Raw genomic sequence first — 19,669 nt, 5'->3', positions numbered from 1 at the left:
AGAGGTTAGCGCTTAATAGGAACGGATATCATCTTACCTGTATTACGAAGCGCTTAAAAAGCCAAATGAAATTACGAAATATCCCTTCCAAAACCCTTGAAGGGGATACCGGACCGGTCCTTGTTACCATCAGACGATTCGTCTACTCGTTTTTCTCTTATGTCATAATCAAAATTGAGCCTGAAGTTTATTTTGACGCGTCAATCGCTCAGGCTGATGCGTCTATTACTCGTTGTAAAGCGTTAAATCATCATCATTTTTTACAGGGATGGCCTCTAATGATCGGGAAGACTGGAAACAGTGGGGGGAGGCCTTCTCCCCAGCATTGGGACAATATAGGCTCCCAATAAATAAAATAATAAATAAAGCATCATCAGATCGTCAATAGCTTAATAAAATGTTTCGTTTTGGTCTTGAAATTGATTTGAATACTTTTTTCCAGGGTCTAATGGGCTGGTACATGGTCCGCTCCGGTCTCGAAGACCGTTTCCAAGGTCCGTCAGACGTCCCCCGCGTGTCGCAGTACCGGCTGGCGGCGCACCTGGGGCTGGCGTTTATTCTGTACGCCGGCCTGCTCGGGGGGGCACTTAGGGTTCTACGGCCGTTCCCACCAGGCACCTTACAGAAGTAGGTATACTAGTATAGGAGTTTTGCTAAATAATTTTTGCAGCCAACTGATACTTACTGCCTTTAACCTTTTGAACGCCAAGAGCCACTAAAGTGGTCGTGTGCTGTCGTGCCTACCACGCCAACGACCACTAAAGAGGTCATGGCAGACGCTGTCAAAGCAATTTTACTGTTGACAGATAAGGTTTAAATTCGTTTCTCAATAGTTGACATATTGGCGTGTATGCCACATTTTGATGCGAGGGAGAAAGCGTTGAAAAGGTTAAGAGGAAATATTAGTGGTCATTTTTTCATAGGAACGTTCTCGACATTTTACTCTCTGGATTTAGGCCCTAGATGAATATTTTCATTTATTTGAGTTCAATATTACCAGTACCTGAGTCTGTACGTTTTGCTTTTTTTATATTCTTGTTTTTATAAAAATTGGGTTACTTTAAAATGCGCTAAAATCGGCCAAATAAATGCGCCGTAAAGACGCTTAGCAAACCAAATCGGCAACGTTAAACGCAAAAATCAAAACGGTAAGACACATATAATTTATTTCTCATTCCGTTCCCAAAATTTCGTTACGATTGGTTAAGTTTTGGAGGATGAAAATGTCAGGAACGAAACCTCAATTTCTGAGATATTCCCCAGGAATTTTCGCCTAAGCTGCAATTGTTCTTATCGCAGTGCAATTTAAAGTGCGTCAGCGCGACGGAGATATTTACCTAAAATTCTCAAATTTGAGAAGGAGCTCAGCTGGTATCTTATACCTTTAAACGAGCAATTCTTGTATATATATATATATTTCTGTGATCTCGAAAACGGCTCTAAAGATTTCGCTGAAATTTGGTATATGGGGGTTTTTGGGGGTATACAATCTATCTAGATTAGTCTTATGTTTGGGAAAACGCGTGTTTTCGAGTTTTCATGCGTTTTTCTTTCGACGCAGAATATGGTCCCTAATTTCGTGTTGCCGGCCACTGTCCGTCTGGCCCAGCGGGTTAAGACGCGGACCGCTAGAAAGTGTTATGGGTTCGAATCTCGCCCGGTGACTAACTTTTGTTTTTTTTTTTATATATGTTCAAGTTTATATATATATATTTTTATTTTTTTTTGTTTTTGTTTTAGACAAGTTTAACCACCACCATACTACAATAAATAGTTATAACCGAGCAACGCTCGGTCGCCCAGGTACTATCATCTTAATATAGGGTGGGTACCCTGCCTGTGAAGCTGTTGGTCTTGGGACTCCTGGGTTAGAATCCCAAGAGCAATTATTTTCTTTTAATTACAGATGTTTTCTAGGTTACAAATATAATATATACCATGTTGGTTTTTCTACCTATTATATCTTCCTACCTAATATCCAAATCGGAGGCCTGTGAGCTTGCGAGAATTTTGAGAATTATTTGTTATTTTATTTGATACACTAGCAGCTCTTGGAGCTGATGCGTGTATATCGCAGCACTTGTGTTTATTTAGCACTTTTTAAACTTCTAAAATGTGTATCTAGTCTAGTTTTGAAAAAGTTCACTGACGGTGCACTAACAACAGTTTCTGGTAGAGAGTTCCACACATTTACTGCATGATTCGGCAAGAAGTGTTTCCTAGGGTTGCTAGCACACGGAGGTCTGAGTTATTTAGGACGACCGGTCTGGCCTAGTGGGTAGTGACCCTGCCTACGTAGCTGATGGTCCCTGGTGCAAATCCTGGTAAGGGCATTTATTCGTGTGATGAGACTGATGAGCATGGATATTTGTTCCTGAGTCATGGGTGTTTTCTATGTATTTAAGTATTTATAAATATTTATATATTATATATATCGTTGTTTAAGTACCCTAAACACAAGCCTTATTGAGCTTACTTTGGGACTTAGGCAATTTGTGTAATAATGTCATATAATATTTATTTATTATTATTATTTAGAATGTCCTCTCAACCTTATAATAAGATTACCTTGTGTACGATTATCTCATAACACTTAGTAAGAACTTATTTTTTGTTACAGGATTAAAGAGCTTAAAAGTGTGACGGCGCTAGCACATTCCGTGAAGGCGATGGCATTCTTCACTGCATTATCAGGTGACGAAGGATATCATTTAAATAAATAGAATAAAATAGCCATTTATTTCGACCTGATTAAAAATTTCATTTTTGTCAGGATTTTTTTTATAATAATAATAAAATAAAAAAACAAATTAAATTAACGAATATCATTTAATACAGATTTAAAAGACTGATGACGCATCATCGAAATAGATAATATTAATCAGTTTTTAGGTATTTAGTGTTTTTATATTGTACACTAACATAAATATAGATAGATAAATAATATTTTTTGTATGTACTAACACTATATGGGATTTGTGGCCGAAATAAATGATTACAATTCAATTCAAATTACGATTTTCCCACTTTTCGTAAAATACATATTTTAGAATATTTGGCCATTTCATTATTCGTTTTGTGTTGGAGAATGTGGCTTAACCCTTTACCAGGCTGACAGTTCAAAAATGACAATCGAATGTGAGTCTTACTCATCGAAAATAGAACACATGTTTGAAGAGCCGCATGTGGGAAATATATATCCCTTAGCCTGGTAAACTTGTTTGAAGAGCCGCATGTGGGAAATATATATCCCTTAGCCTGGTAAACTTGTTTGAAGAGCCGCATGTGGGAAATATATATCCCTTAGCCTGGTAAACTTGTTTGAAGAGCCGCATGTGGGAAATATATATCCCTTAGCCTGGTGAAGGGTTAAAGCATTCACTGCCAGGGGGCGTGGCCTAGGAACAAACGTGTATGACGGTGAACGCATATATGCGTCGGTGGCAGTGAATGCGTTAATTAGGCTATCGATCCCGATAGCTTTGTTGACTAAGTAACTACTGTAAATATTCTTAGTACAGTAACTCAGTCGTCCTTGATTGTCTCCTGATTTGTATGAAAATAAGGCATTTACTACTGCGTTACCATTTTTTTACATTTATCAAGTTAAGAAACGGTATGCCGCCATTGAAAAAATAGTGTTACTAAATAGTACATTACGATACAAGTGCTAGGAATTCCCTTTTTGCACGTGTATTGTAAAACTTTTTACAGTATATATAGCCCTTTAAATTTTCGACATACGCACGTATAGCGCCAGTCACCGCACTAGGGCGGTAAATTAGCGCAATATGTACTGTAATAGTACATTACGATACAAGTGCGAAAAATAGGATATTCGAAACGAGTGGCGATAAATTAAAACACGACCGAAGGGAGTGTTTTAAATCAACACGAGTTGCGAATTACCTATTCGCACATGTATCGTACAACGTTTTACAGTACATATGGCCCTTTAAATGTTCGACACAGTAACGTAATATGCTAATTTTCGCACTAGTGCGGTAAAGTAGCACCATATGTACTGTAAAATCCATTACTATAGTACATTACGATACAAGTGCGAATAATAGGAAATTCGAAACGAGTGGCGATAAATTAAAACACGACCGAAGGGAGTGTTTTCAATCGACACGAGTTGCGAATTACCTATTCGCACATGTATCGTACAACGTTTTACAGTACATATGGCCCTTTAAATGTTCGACACAGTAACGTAATATGCTACTTTTCGCACTAGTGCTATAAAGTAGCCCCATATGTACTGTAATATTTATTTGTGTTACAGGCGCATTCGTAGCGGGCCTAGACGCAGGCTTGGTGTACAACTCGTTCCCCAAAATGGGTGACAACTGGATCCCGGACGACATACTGGCCTTCGCCCCCACTGCGAGAAACTTTACCGAAAATCCCACCACTGTGCAGTTCGATCATCGTATATTAGGTAACTATAACTAAACCTTTATATGTTTTACTGTAACTATACCTTAGATATGTAACTCCGGGCGAATCAACCTTTTGACTGACAGTTTTGAGTGTCTCTTGCGTTACTCAAAATGTCTCTAGAGTTACCAAGAAATCGGGCATAGTTTCTGTTTATTAGGTGTGACTGTTGGGGTCTTGAATGTTTAAACATACATTTTAAACTAAAACATAGTACAACCATTACTTAATTTTACAACGAAGGAAGTTGTGGACAGATTTGTGTTGGCCCAGAAGTTGATTCGCCCCTGTGACTGTAACCAAGTAGGTGAAACCTAGATACCAGACATTTTGGCCTTCGCTCTTACTGCGAGAAACTTCACCGAAAATCCCACCACTGTGCAGTTCGATCATCGAGTGTTCGGTAACTATAACTATACCTTAGATATAACTATGAGTGTTTCTATAACTAAATGGGTGGCAACTGGATACCAGACGACATTTTGGCCTTCGCTCTTACTGCGAGAAACTTCACCGAAAATCCCACCACTGTGCAGTTCGATCATCGAGTGTTCGGTAACTATAACTATACCTTAGATATAACTATGAGTGTTTCTATAACTAAATGGGTGGCAACTGGATTCCGGCGACATTCTAGCGTTCGCTCCTACTGAGAGAAACTTTACTGAAAATCCTATCACAGTGCAGATCGACCATCTCGTGTTGGGTAACTATAACTATACTTAGTAGTAGTAGTAAACTGTTTATTGTACAAAAATACATATTAAAAGTAACATACAATTAGTAAGAAGTACAAAGGTGACCTTATCGCTTTGAGGGATCTCTTCCAGTTTACCTTTGAGTAGATGAGAGAGAGTGAAAAGAGGGTGCCAATGCAGCAAAATGTGCAACAAGATACCAGAAAGACGAAGGGTGTAAATACATACATAATTTATAGAATAAACATATATTACAACAAAAAGGAATGAGGAAAATACACAAAAAATTGGAAAGAAGTAGAAGAATATAAATCAACTATACAATAGAAATATAGGGAAGCGCTGGTGGCCTAGCGGTAAGAGCGTGCGACTTGCAATCCGGAGGTCGCGGGTTCAAACTAGGGCGTGCAGTCCCGGGACCGGTTCCCAGTTTTTCATTTCCCGGTACCGGGTCGGAGCCGGTACCGGGATTCCCGGTTCTCCCGGTTCTTTATGCTGAGCTGAATTATTTTTATATATTTTGTTTGACATCATTAAACTGTGAATCTTGCAACTAACTTTAATAATAATGAAAAGGAATCGTAGGAATAATTAAGATTTTTTTATAGAATAAAAAACAGTTTTAGGAATAATACACTTAAATCAGTCTTTATAGTTACTTTAATCAGTCTTAATTGATTAATCAGTTAACAGTGTCATTGATCATAATCGTAATGTTATGAATCATGTGTAGTAAGTAATATTTACAAACACCATAATATTTTAAACATTCTTATCATGTTCACAATATCATAATTCTCATAATATTGTAATTAAAAAAAACAAATTGTGCAAAGTTATACAAATTTTAATATATCAACCTGACTATTTATGTAAGATGTCGTCGAATTTACTTGACGTAACGCTAATCATTATTTTAATTTTAAATGTGAACTTAAATAATATAAATCAGTCTAATTATAATAGTTCAATATTTTTTCTATTTCAAATGTGATTAACTTAAGATAATTGTAACATTGCAATAAAATAATAATCAACACACTTAAAACAAATACAGTTCTTGTTTTTAATAAAAATATAATCATTAATCACCTCACAAATAAATAATTTAACATAAAGAACTTATCAAATACCTAATCTAATCATTGGCTTAAGAACGGATGGAACTGGAGATCAATAACAATTAGACACAAGAATGTGATTTATTAATTAATTAATTAAATAAGCTTTTTATCCACATATGAATCACTTGTAAATACAAATATTAAGTTGTCTTATTTATTATAAAATGTCTCTTAGTGGTGTGCCTGTCGGCATAGGCCTCTTCCAACTCTTTCCAGTGCTGTCTGTCTAAAGCAACTCTGGTCCAGCGGGGTCCTAGAGTAAACTGGATGTCATCTTCCCATCTGGTTATTTGTTGACCTTTTTTGCGCTTGCAACCGAATGGGTACCAGTGGGTCACTTGCTTGCTCCATTTTCTTTGTTGTCTCGCAGCATGTGGCCTGTCCACCTCCACTTTTGTTGGTCAATACGCTCGAGTATGTCCTTTACTTTTGTTTTTCGCCTTATTTCCTCGTTCCGGATTCTGTCCCTTAGTTTTGTACCAAGCATACTTCTCTCCATAGCTCGTTGGCATTTGACGATGTGATTTATAGTTTTATACATAAACGTGTAGTTTGTCTTGTGTATATAACATTTATTAAACTCTGAGTAAAAAGTAATCAATATTACGGAAATATTTGATGTTATGGCGGGAACCGGGAGAACCGGGACTCGGTGCTCAGTACCGGTTCTTTGAATTCCAAATAAATCCCGGGATTTCCCGGGAAATCGAGAACCGGTATTTCCCGGGAGGACGCCCTAGTTCAAACCCCGGCTCGTACCAATGAGTTTTTCGGAACTTATGTACGAAATATTATTTGATATTTACCAGTCGCTTTTCGGTGAAGGAAAACATCGTGAGGAAACCGGACTAATACCAACAAGGCCTAGTTTATCCTCTGGGTTGGAAGGTCTGATGGCAGTCGCTTTCGTAAATGAATGAAAATGAAAATGAAAATTTATTAATAACATTAGGTTACAGGTCGAGTTTACTTTTTTTTTTATATCAATTATATACAGTGTACCTTTAAGTACATTATACATTAAATTTGTATGTCATAATTGTTTTTTATTTATTACAGTTAATTTTATTTAGGTACATCAACAATTTCTCTAGAAAAATATTCGTCTATGTCATAAAACGGTGATTTTAGTAACCAATATTTTAATCTACTTTTAAAAGTATGGAAGGAAGGTGCATCCTTGATACTTTTAGGTAGGTGGTTGTATATACGTGGGCCAAGTACATAGGCTGATCGTCCTCTTTTCGCTAACTTATGTGGCACAGATGCGAGGCAGCCCGCGTTCTTGTTGCTACGCAGATGGCGATTTGGATTTACCTGTTTCACAGTAAATTTGTTCGTGTTGGCGTAGGTAAATATCGCTATTTGCTGAATAAGTACACAGGGTAGTGTTAGTATACTGTATTCTGTGAAATACTGGCGAGCAGAGACGTCATCAGAAACACATGCTATTGCGCGTACGGCTCGTCTTTGTAATGAGAACACCCGACGCCAGTCAGCGGCTCCGCCCCATAGCTCGGTGCCGTACGAAATGAGCGAGTGCACAGTTGCGAAATAGCAGCTCCTGACGACGTCCCTGGTCGCAGTACTCGCGAGACGTCTTAAAGCGTAGCACGCGCTGCCCAGCCTCGCACACAGGTGGTCGATGTGTACGTTCCACCTCAGGCCACTATCGATGGTAAAACCTAATAACTTTATGTCCACAGCTTGACTGACAGCGTCGTCGCCGGCATACGTGGTCATGGGCCTGGATGTGTGGCCATTTAAATTGAGTCTCATAACGAAGGTTTTGTCTTTATTGAGGGCTAAGCCATTTGTTTCGAACCAGTAACAAAGCTGTTTAAGCGTGTCAGTTACCTTCGTTTCTAGTTGTAGTAGGGACGAGCCAGTGACGACAGCTGTGACGTCATCTGCGTACATAAAGATCTCGCACCCTTTTATTATTTGTGGGAGATCATTTAGGAGGATGCTAAACAGGGTATTTGACAAACAAGATCCCTGCGGTACCCCGAGCTGGTTTTTCATCTCATCTGACCTGATGCGGCCACTATCCCCTACGACAACTTGACTCCTGTTCGACATAAACGACATTAGAAGTGCCAGTGCAGGGCCACGAATACCATAGTGACTGAGTTTCTGCGCTATAAGTCCATGATTGGCAGTATCGAAGGCGCGCGAGAGGTCGCAGCACACCACCGCCACCTGCATCCCGGCCTCTCGCGCGCTCAGCGTGTACCACACCACTTCGCGTACCAGATCCGTAGTCGAACGGCCCTGGCGGTATGCGTATTGTCTGTCGGATATTGTTTGTTGTGGAAACCAAAAGGATAGTAATCTAATATTAATACCTACTTCTAAGATTTTACTAATTGCTGGTACTAGCGATATAGGACGATAAGACTTTAAGGCTGCCTTAAGACCTTTCCCTTTGTACAGTGGGGTAATTTTAACTTTTTTGAGGCTTTCTGGAATCGTCCCTTGTCGTATGCAGTAGTTATACAACTCTGATAGAACGAGGGACAGTACCGGACCCACGTACCGAAGGATGTTGGCCGAAAGGTCATAGATGTCGGTGCTGTTTTTCGGCGCAATGCGAGTCCGTAGTATGGATTCTACTTCATGAGCTGTGAAATATTTTAGTCTTAATGAGCAGTTACACTCGGGAATACTCATAGCTATGGCTGACAGCGAGCGCTGGACGTCCGGTTTCGGCGCACCACATACAATAGCGGCAGTTATGAATTCCGCATTAATTGAGTCGACTGCTTGCTTTTTGGAGGTAAATGCTAAGCCATGACTGTCCTTTACGACCTCGGTATAGTCCGCACGCTCGCGACAACCCCGTCCTAATTCTTTGTTTATTACTCCCCACATACGTTTGCATTTATTGGGTGCGTTCTGTATTAGCGCACTGTAGTAGGCAGTGCGCTTACGTTTCAACATATAATTGTATTTAGATGAGATGCTAGCCAACATATCTGAGATTTGATTACTTGACGGGTATTTATCTTTTAGATTTGAGATGTCGTGAAGAAGAAGTTTCAAATTCCATACCTCGTCATCAATCCAGGGATATTTGTTTGTATTTGCCTTGAGTAATTTCTTAGGAAAGCAAGTCTCAAATTTATTAATTAATATATTTAATAATGTGACAGATAGCGATTCACAATTTCTCTCACTTTTTGCAACAACCTCAGGCCAGTCAATTGAGTCTAGAGCGGCATAGAAATAGTTTTTATTTGCGATATTAAAAATGCGTTTAGGTATAGGAGTGCATTGCGCGAGCGGTTTATTTACAATTCTTATCTTTTGCGCCGAGTGATCGCTCAGGTGCGTGGTGACGCAATCGGCGTACACACGGTCAGCACAGATGTTCGAGTATGCATGATCGAGTAACGTCGCAGTGTTAGTATTATTGCAAGTTCGGGTTGGGAAATTCACATGTTGATTAAAATTGTGGCACGATATAATATCTGTAATTTTGTTTTTGCAAGATGTGTTGTTAAAAAGATCAATGTTAATGTCACCCATTATTATGGCACTGAGGTTTTCTTCATTTATTTTTGATAAGAGTTTATCTAATAGTTCTAGAAACTGCGAGTCGCTAGTGCAGTTGGAATGATAAATACCTACAACCAATATATCGTGGTCTAAGAGGTGGAGCGCACACACATCAAAAATTTGTTGGACGGACATATTACTAATGTCTGGCCTATTTAGGGCCCTAACACCTGAACGCACAAAGATGCAGCTTCCTCCATGTAAAATAGATGGCCTACAGTAATATGATATTAGGTCATAATTATGTAACGTTACAGACACAATTTCATTATCCCGGAGCCAGTGCTCGGTTAGCACGAGCACGTCACATTTTAAGTCATTACACAATAGCACTTCAATAGATTTGGTTTTATTGTTTAGGCACCTAATATTTTGGTGGCACAGCGTGAGGTCAGTCGAGGTCCGCGGGGGCCGTGTGTATCGCGGCGCGCTACTGCCGGCGCCGGCCGGGCTCAGCCGCGGTGCGACGACTCCTGTAGGGCGCGCGTCCGCGCCCGGCGCTTGCACGAAACCACTCGCTGACTTCGGTACCAGGGGGCCAGTTTTCAGGCGACATAAAAAATTCAAATTTACTTACAGGAACTGTTATGGCGAATGAGGCATAATATTCATGTCTTAATTTAAGTTTTTGTACGTTATAGTGGTCGCATGGTTCCTTCTTCTGCATGTAGGACTTGATCGACTCTGCTTCCGTATTAGTTTTAAAGAAGCAAGCATGTATTTTCTTTGGTCGTTCAATCGTTTCAAGTATATCGTCCGCCGGTCCCGTGCCGGTGGCGCTAATGCGAGGACGCCCGGGCGAGCGTTGATGTTGATGGCGCTGCCTTTTGTTCGACACCCGTTCCCATTGGGCTTCCTTTTCATTGTCCTGGACCGTTTCGAGTTGGTCGGTCCCGGTGTGCACTTGGCTCGTGTCGGCGAGGCTCGCCAGCAACGCGGATGATGTTGCCGTTGTTAATGTTTCATCCTGGGGGATCTCATTTTTGGTGCTCTGTGTAAGTTTATTTTTCCCGGGATTAGAGGAGGCCGATCCAGTCGGGGTCCGGTCTTCAGTGGTTGCTGATCGAGGGTTACTTGGAGTTTTTTTGTTAACCTGAGTCGTGGCGGTTGTCCGTAAAGTATTGACCGGATGAGTCATGGGATTTTTTTTCACAGCGGTCGGGTCGCTCGATGCGTTCGGTTCAGAATTGCGTGGCGTGTTGAGCGAGCTATTGTCGATGCACCGTCCATTGCATTGTAAACACGTACTAATCCTTTCTAGGTTTGTAACTTTTGCTTCTAATTTCTTTATATCGTCGAGTACACACACTATTTTTGATTCAATAGGGACTAGGTATTTCCGTAGCACTTTTTCTAAACTTTCTATAGTAGATTTGGCCATTATTTTCACACTGTTCGAATAAAAATAGCAGAGACGACGCGACCGGTGCCACATTCAAGGCTTTATATCAAACAGGCAGCTCATTCCAGAACAAAATGGGTGACAAGTTGACAACCGGATGACATATTTTCGCACTCGACTTAATTGGCTTCCCATCTGCCGTCGCAGGGATCTGCACATTCTTTCTCTTCATATTCATATTCCTTTATTGATAAAATTACAAATTTTACATGTCAAAAGGTAATACAATATATAATTAGGTCGATGTCAATTTAAGTACAATTAAGATAATAAATAATAATAATCAAATTCAATTACAGTAAAATAAAACAGTATAAAAATAATCAAAACAATTCAAATATCCAATACATTAAATTAAATTCAAATTCAAATCATTATTATAATATTCTGACATGTCATAAAAGGCATTTGTAGTCAGCCATTTTTTTAATCGATTGTAGAATATCAGGTCATATTCAATATTATTTATTCTTCTTTTTAATGTTCTTTTTATTCCTTCTTTATCCTCTTTATCTCCTACTAAAAATCAAATTTTTTTTTTTTTTTTTTTTTTTTTAGCATTACTGTCGAGACCAAAGCACTGTACAATTCAGATTATATAATAGGATTACATACTAGGAAAAACATTTATGGCAGACGGTAGTGGCCATCGCCTTCGATCGAGTGCCAATATTGTACTAGCAACACCTCATCACAAATCTCGTGCGTATGGTAACTCTTTTGCGGTACGAGCGGTTCAGCTTTGGAATGAGTTGCCTAGCTCCTTAAGGCAATCGCGGTCCGTAGCATCGCTTAAAGAAGCTGTGGCCATCTGACCAGATATAACTTATTTGTGACTATAAATATATAATTATTGTATATAATATAGGTATTCTATATATTTGTTATACTATTACTTCTATTATTTAATTTTATTTATTTACGCCCTCTTTTAAAATTTTATTGACTTTCCTCTAGTCTATTGTACTCAGTGCTATATTTGTCTACCATTCTTCATCAACTCTCATCTACTCAAAGGTTAACTGGAAGAAATTCCATAAAGGGATAAGTTCGCCTATGTATTGCTTATCCTGGGCCATATTTCTATTTTGTACAATAAAGAGTTTATACATACATACATACATATTGGTCTCTCAATATTATTTGACGAATTTGATTTGTTGGGCTAATCCCAACAAGGCCTAGTTTACCCTCTGGGTTGGAAGGGCAGATGGCAGTCGCTTTCGTAAAAACTAGTGCCTACGCCAAATCTTGGGATTAGTTGTCAAGCGGACCCCAGGCTCCCATGAGCCGTGGCAAAATGCCGGGACAACGCGAGGAAGAAGAAGAATATTATTTGACGAAAACCAGTATTCGTGGCAGGTCTTAATATAGTGTAATGGCATCGTTTGTCGTAGGTACGACAACGCTAGCGCTGGCGACGGCGTTGTTCCTCAAGTCCCGGCGCGCGCCGCTGCCGCCGGCCGCGCGGCGGGTGGCGTGCGCGGTGGGCGCGATGGCGTGGCTGCAGGTATGCTACATGATAGGATAGGACATTATTACACAAATTGACTAAGTCCCACAGTAAGCTCAATAAGGCTAGTGTTGAGGGTACTTAGACAACGATATATATAATATATAAATATGTATAAATACTTAAATACATAGAAAACATCCATGACTTAGGAACAAATATCCATGCTCATCACAAGAATAAATGCCCTTACCAGGATTTGAACCCGGGACCATCAGCTTCGTAGGCAGGGTCACTACCCACTAGGCCAAACCGGTCGTCAATGTTACAAGCTACAATCTCTTGCTATGGATCCATAATAGTATTTTACAGTACATATGGTGCTACTTTATAGCACTAGTGCGAAAATTAGCATATTATGTTACTGTGTCGAACATTTAAAGGGACATATGTACTGTAAAACGTTGTACGATACATGTGCGAATAGGTAATTCGCAACTCGTGTCGATTTAAAACACTCCCTTCGGTCGTGTTTTAATTCTCGTTTCGAATTTCCTATTTTTCGCACATGTATCGTACAACTATTCGTCTCGTAATGTACTATTTTCTACTCGTCGACTGTTGTGAAATAATTGCGTACTTTTCGATACGTTTCGATACGCTGGAGTCAACTATAAAAAACCGGGCAAGTGCGAGTCGGACTCGCGCACGAAGGGTTCCATACCATTATTTATAAAAACGGCAAAAAAGTTATGTTTGTTGTATGGGAGCCCCCCTTAAATATTTATTTTATTCTGTTTTTAGCATTTGTTGTTATAGCGGCAACGAAATACATAATCTATAGAAATTTCAACTGGCTAACTATCACGGTTCATGAGATACAGCCTGGTAACGGACGGACGGAAGGACGGACAGCGAAGTCTCAGTAATAGGGTCCCGTTTGACCCTTGGGCTACGGAACCCTAATTAAATGACTAATCATGTGCCGCCGCGCTCCCACAGACACGGGCGCGGAGCGCGGCACGCGGGGTCGCGCATTTATGTATATTGTACTACATTTTTGTCTATTATAACATTGAATAAAATACTATTATACAATTATTGTAATATAATAGAGCTTTTCAGTCGAGTATCGTGTTCAGGCAACGAAGCTTGCTGAGTTGCCTAAGTAAGGTACGAGATTGAAAAGCTTGATTATACCACTATTGTATACAATACTTCTCTACGAATCATCTAAAATAATACTTTTTTTTACTATAAAACCTAAATAATTTATGAAAATTGTTACGTATCTCAGTAGACAAAAATGTAGCCATAAACGCGCGACTCGGGCCCCGCGTCCGTTTAGTCCTTTATTTGGTATTTTTTTTAAATAGTTGGTACAGCGTATCAAAATGAATCTTACATGAAAAGTACGCAATTATACTTTTGTACACGATATCTTAATTTAACCATCAGACCATCACAGTCGACGAGTAGAAAAAAATAGACCGCGAGCCAGGAACAATTTCCATGACCAATCGCCTCCCGGCTGAAAACTCGTGTAGTGGTTAACGGCTAGGTATGATGAGCCCTCGTGGACGTCAGCTGCCGCTCCGTTGATCAGTTGAGGAATGGCAGCCACCGAAACACGTAAAACAAAAAAAAAGTCATCGCCTCCCGTTTGATACTTTGTCAAATGATTGGACGACCGGTCTGGTCTCGTGGGTAGTGACCCTGCCTATGAACTACTATGAAGCCAATAGGCCCGGGTTCAAATCCTGGTAAGGGCATTTATTCGTGTGATGAGCATGGATATTTGTTCCCGAGTCATGGGTGTTTTCTATGTATTTAAGTATTTATAAATATTTATATATTATATATATCGTTGTCTAAGTACCCTCAACACAAGCCTTATTGAGCTTACTGTGAGACTTAGTCAATTTGTGTAATAATGTCCTATAATATTTATTGATATGTTCCCACAGGTGGGCCTGGGCATCACGACGCTGCTGACGTACGTGCCCACGCCGCTGGCCGCGAGCCACCAGTCCGGCTCGCTGCTGCTGCTCACGTTGGCCATCTGGCTCACTCATGAACTCAAACTACTCAAATACATACCTAAGTGAAGATAGTCCAAGGGATAACTGGTAGCAAGGAGAATTGGAAATAGAGGTGGATTGTCAAAGAAAATTTTGTGGCCACAGTAAATTCTAATGCCATCTTGCGACACATGATTAAAACTTTGATCTTTATTCTTTTACTTGTTATTTGTTAAATATCAATAATAAGTTTCTGGCAAAAAAATCATTTTTGTTACAATCTTTAATCGCTGACTGTACTTTTTTTAGACAGGCGACTAATACTCATTCTAAAAACCCCAAACACAATTAAGTTGCGTTGTTTTATCACAGAGTTCCTATGGCCACCTGTCTCCATCATCAGATCAGCTCGATGGTACCATAACATTGCATTGTCACCCAACTTACATATGCATGCAAAATTCCAGCTCAATCGGAAACCGGGAAGTGGATCAAATTTAACTTGCAAGATTTGATTACAGACAGACAGACAGACAACGGGACAGGTGAAACTAAATAAAGCTTGTAAAAAGTGGCGCCATCTCAAAAAAAGGTCAAAGCCAGGCCAAAGGTATGTCAGCATCGTTTCGAGCGATGGCGCCACTACCTTTGGGTTATCCCCGGTAAGATGGCGCCACTTTTTGATATCTAACTTTAACACATATCTCATTAATGGAAGAATACGAATCAAAGTCAAATGGCGTTCAAAAAGTTTTAATCATGTGCCGATAGACGGCAGTAAATTTACGTGGCTACGAAGTTTTCCTTGACAATTTATTATTTTATTTATCGTATGGCAATTACTACTACACTGTATATTGAATAACGATTAGTTTTTTTTTTTTTTTTTTAATATTATAGGACATTATTACACAAATTGATTAAGTCCCACAGTAAGCTCAATAAGGCTTGTGTTGAGGGTACTTAGACAACGATATATATAAGATATAAATATTTATAAATACTTAAATAAATAGAAAACACCCATGACTCAGGAACAAATATCCATGCTCATCACACGAATAAATGCCCTTACCAGGATTTGAACCCGGGACCATCAGCTTCGTAGGCAGGGTCACTACCCACTAGGCCAAACCGGTCGTCGAAAGTTTATAATCTAAATCTACATTTCTCCAAGTAGGTAATGGCTGCACTCGTTATGTTTTTAAAATCTCCCACTGGGCCATCGTATTTTGTCAGTGGGCACTCCAAAACGATATGGCGGACAGTTTGCTTTGGGCATCCGCACTCGCAGCTTTCCTGGTCATTCCATCCCCATTTTTTCCGGAGGTATGCACAGTGGCCGATTCCTGTTCTCAGACGGTTGAGCATGCACCAGGCACGACGTGTTTCATTGGACCCCGGCACGTAGCTCCGCGGGTTAAACTCGAAGAGATCAGATGGGACATCTTCCTGCGACCATTCTTCGGACCAGGCTTCGTTCAGGTTCCACTGAGAGCGTTGGTGGATAAGGAGAGCCGGTGGGTTTCTTGACTTTAACCGTGTGCACCTGAACGTAGCCAAGTCTCTGTTCAACGGCAGTTCCGGTCGTTCATTGACAATACACTTCTATTTCAAATTCTCTTTGCCGGTTGGTACAACAGTCAAAATGTTAAGTTATTTTGGTTGGTAGATTTAAAAAAAGTATCAAACGACAAAAATAGGTCAAAAACTTTTCGTTGTCTTGTTTTTTTATTTTTCTAAAGTAAAATATAATCTACAGCAATAGCACTCGACCTATTTACTTATTTGATAGAACGACCTATTTACGGATTCGACGACCGGCCTGGCCTAGTGGGTAGTGACCCTGCCTACGAAGCCGATGGTCCCGGGTTCAAATCCTGGTAAGGGCATTTATTCGTGTGATGAGCATGGATATTTGTTCCTGAGTCATGGGTGTTTTCTATGTATTTAAGTATTTATAAATATTTATATATTATATATATCGTTGTCTAAGTACCCTCAACACAAGCCTTATTGAGCTTACTGTGGGACTTAGTCAATTTGTGTAATAATGTCCTATAATATTTATTTATAGAAGCCACCAATATAAACATGACAGAGTGGTCAGAAACAAGACAATGAATGAGCTCCGATCACACACATCCGATGTGCTCTGGCCTAATGGTAGAATTTACATTCCTTGTCGATATAAAATATTTGTTTAACAAGGGGACAATGTTGTTTAACCCCTCGTGCTAATATTGATACCCGAGCAAGCGAACGATTCCAAAAAGATATATCTGATGGCGACTGTGCAGACAGAGTCCTGATGTGTTTTTTTTGTGCTCATACATCATTTATTTTTATTTAACCTTTATTGCACAAAACCTTACAAAAAAAGGCGGACTTAATGCCATAAGGCATTTTCTACCAATCAACCTATACATTCATTATAACAATTTCTTTTATTTTGTTAACTTGTGTGTATGACAAGATCATAAATGAAGTAAAATACACCCAAGGCCAAAAGTATGGAAACAAGCTTATATTAAAAAAAATCGGACCACTAGTTTTTGAGAAAGATGGCAACATTGGTTTGCACAAACATCCTCTCACCCCAAACGCATATACCGTCTCCGTTCCGTCGTGGGTAATAAAAAAGTGTGATTTTTTAAGCGATATATACTAGTCATTAGAAACAAAATGGTAAATATAATAGAACATTTTAAAAGTAAATTACTCAAGTTGTGGCTATGATATTTGCCAGTTCAACATTTTTCAAAACAATTAAAAGGGTATAATTATTTCGGAAGGTGGAGATAAGTAACGAAATCTCCATGTACCAAAAATTGTCATCAAAAAACTTTAAATAGGTGGCGCTACAATACTTAGAGTACTTGAACAAAAAAATCAAATCATAGACAGCGCGCTTTACTCCGTCAATAGCGCCTAGGTTCTTAGCTACTCTAGCGCTACTCTGGAGAGATTTGGAACTATTATTTATAGCCGACAGCTGGACACTTGCAACAGTTCTACCATAAGAGATGCCACTCCTCTTAATTCCACACTCCATAATAATTATGTTACTTTTTCCTAAAAATTTTTCATGTTTTTGACAATACTTTAGGATGTTTTGATATTTAGCGCTTGCTTAATGTAAATTTTACGATACAATTATAAAACAAAGACATTAAAGAAAACAACCTTGTTTCCATACTTTTGGCCTTCGGTGTATACTCATACTACAGTATAATTTAAGTTTTTAAGGCCATAATTGATTATCAGTATTTAAGACGCATTTATTTTGCACTTCACAGCATCACCCTTATTTCTTATACCATAAGGTTGTTATTCTAAGAATAAAAGACGAACTATTATTCACAAGTGGTTTTATTTGAAAATTTAAAATGCTAATATTGCTTACACACTGAAAACTCTTTATATACAAAATTGCCAGTTTTGAAATAAGTATTAATTCGTTCGACACAGATATTTTAATCCAAGATTACATATACAATGTTAAGAGGGAAGCATAGCTTTTCGAATCTAACGAAGTAACGGTGATTTTTCTATGAAATTCCATTTCGGGAGAAAACTTTTGCCACTAACTGAATCTAAACAAATCACTTTAATTTTGATGTCGATCGCTTCAGTATAATACAAGGTGCCCGTGAGCATTGCGAGAGATTTTAACGGTGCATTCCTGATGGCAACAGAAGCAAAAAATGTTATATAACTTTTTGTGAAATTCGACAAAAAATAAAATTGTTTTTTTGTTTTTTTTTTTTTCCTTTTTTTGAACACTCCTGTACATAAAACGTAATTTTTATTGATTAACACATAACCTAAAATTAACTAAAAAGTTTTTTTTTTATTTGGGGGTCCTGAAAGCCTCTCGAATACATTTTTCGATGTCAATCAATAGGTATGTCCAGACTAGACCTCAAATTGGCAATACCGCAGTCAAAAATGTGTTTTGTACCGACTTATGGCGAAAGAATGATTTCGAAATACATTTAATTATCTCTAAAACTAGGCCTAATCCAGAAAATTTTATATGGCATTTTAGTTTCTAAATATTACCAGGAATGCTTAGATAAAATGTCTCGCAATGCTCACGGGCACCTTGTACCTTGTCAAGGTTTTCTCCTTTTGTATCACGTGCTATACAACTTTCCTCTTAACCTTAGGGACAATGCACGTGGGAGGGTCTGCCATCTTGTGGCCTAATTCGGAAACTTATATTGACACTTTACGCCAAAGCAAGTGTACTCTACAGATCGCGGACGCTCCCTTGCGCGTAGGTTCTGCCATCTCGTGGCCTGAATCGGAAACTTGAACTTGACATTTACAGTTTGCACCAATGAACAAGGTGCTGCCCTCTGCAGTTCATACACGTACACTATACAACCAGTATATATGACAGTACAATTCGCGATTTCCTACCCAGTCAACCTGGTCCGTTTCACCACCTGACAATTCCGTACACGGCGGGAAGATCTCGAGAGATTTTTTTTTAAGAAATATGAACCTTATGTCATTCTATTTTAAGTTCAAATTTCTTCAATTTTAAATCTCGAGTTACCAATTTCTTCCCGCCGTCTACCGAATTGTCGCCTGACATTGACAATTCATTGCACATTACTGGCCTAGCAAGTAAACATTGACGCTAATATATGTACCGTCGTTACTCAGAAATATACAATAAATAAGAAATATTACGCAAAATTCTGCGTAGGGGGCGCCACTAGCACAAACAGTAAACAAACCGCCTTGATGCATCAATGTCATAATCATTCTTAACAAAAGATCTGTGAAATTTTGACAAAGTTTACGGCATAGTATTTATAAGTTACTCTATGGTTTAAGATACGTGCTAGTGCTGTACTCTGGCGGCAGAACGTTGCAGTAATACTCTCTATTGTCAGTGTCAATAGTACCAATTTTATACTAAAAATAACAGATTTATCGGGTAAATTGGGAAC

The 19,669-nt window shown here is 39.0% G+C and overlaps 1 protein-coding gene across 1 annotated transcript in view; it reads left to right on the top strand.

Annotated features, from left to right (window-relative positions):
- LOC133522513 (cytochrome c oxidase assembly protein COX15 homolog) overlaps positions 1-18,068 on the top strand; it is a 29,829-nt gene extending 11,761 nt beyond the window's left edge. Inside the window, exons 6-10 of the mRNA XM_061857873.1 lie at positions 443-627; positions 2,621-2,694; positions 4,289-4,444; positions 12,626-12,738; positions 14,649-18,068. Of these exons, the coding sequence (XP_061713857.1) occupies positions 443-627; positions 2,621-2,694; positions 4,289-4,444; positions 12,626-12,738; positions 14,649-14,789 (669 nt within the window). The 3' untranslated portion in view covers positions 14,790-18,068. The remainder of the gene's footprint in view (positions 1-442; positions 628-2,620; positions 2,695-4,288; positions 4,445-12,625; positions 12,739-14,648) is intronic.
- Positions 18,069-19,669: the final 1,601 nt, after the last annotated feature.

Source organism: Cydia pomonella, chromosome 11 (genome assembly GCF_033807575.1).
Source record: "Cydia pomonella isolate Wapato2018A chromosome 11, ilCydPomo1, whole genome shotgun sequence".
NCBI classification, from domain to species: Eukaryota; Metazoa; Arthropoda; class Insecta; order Lepidoptera; family Tortricidae; genus Cydia; species Cydia pomonella.
The sequence above is the reverse complement of the archived record's forward strand: the minus strand, read 5'-3'. Positions and strand labels throughout refer to the sequence as shown.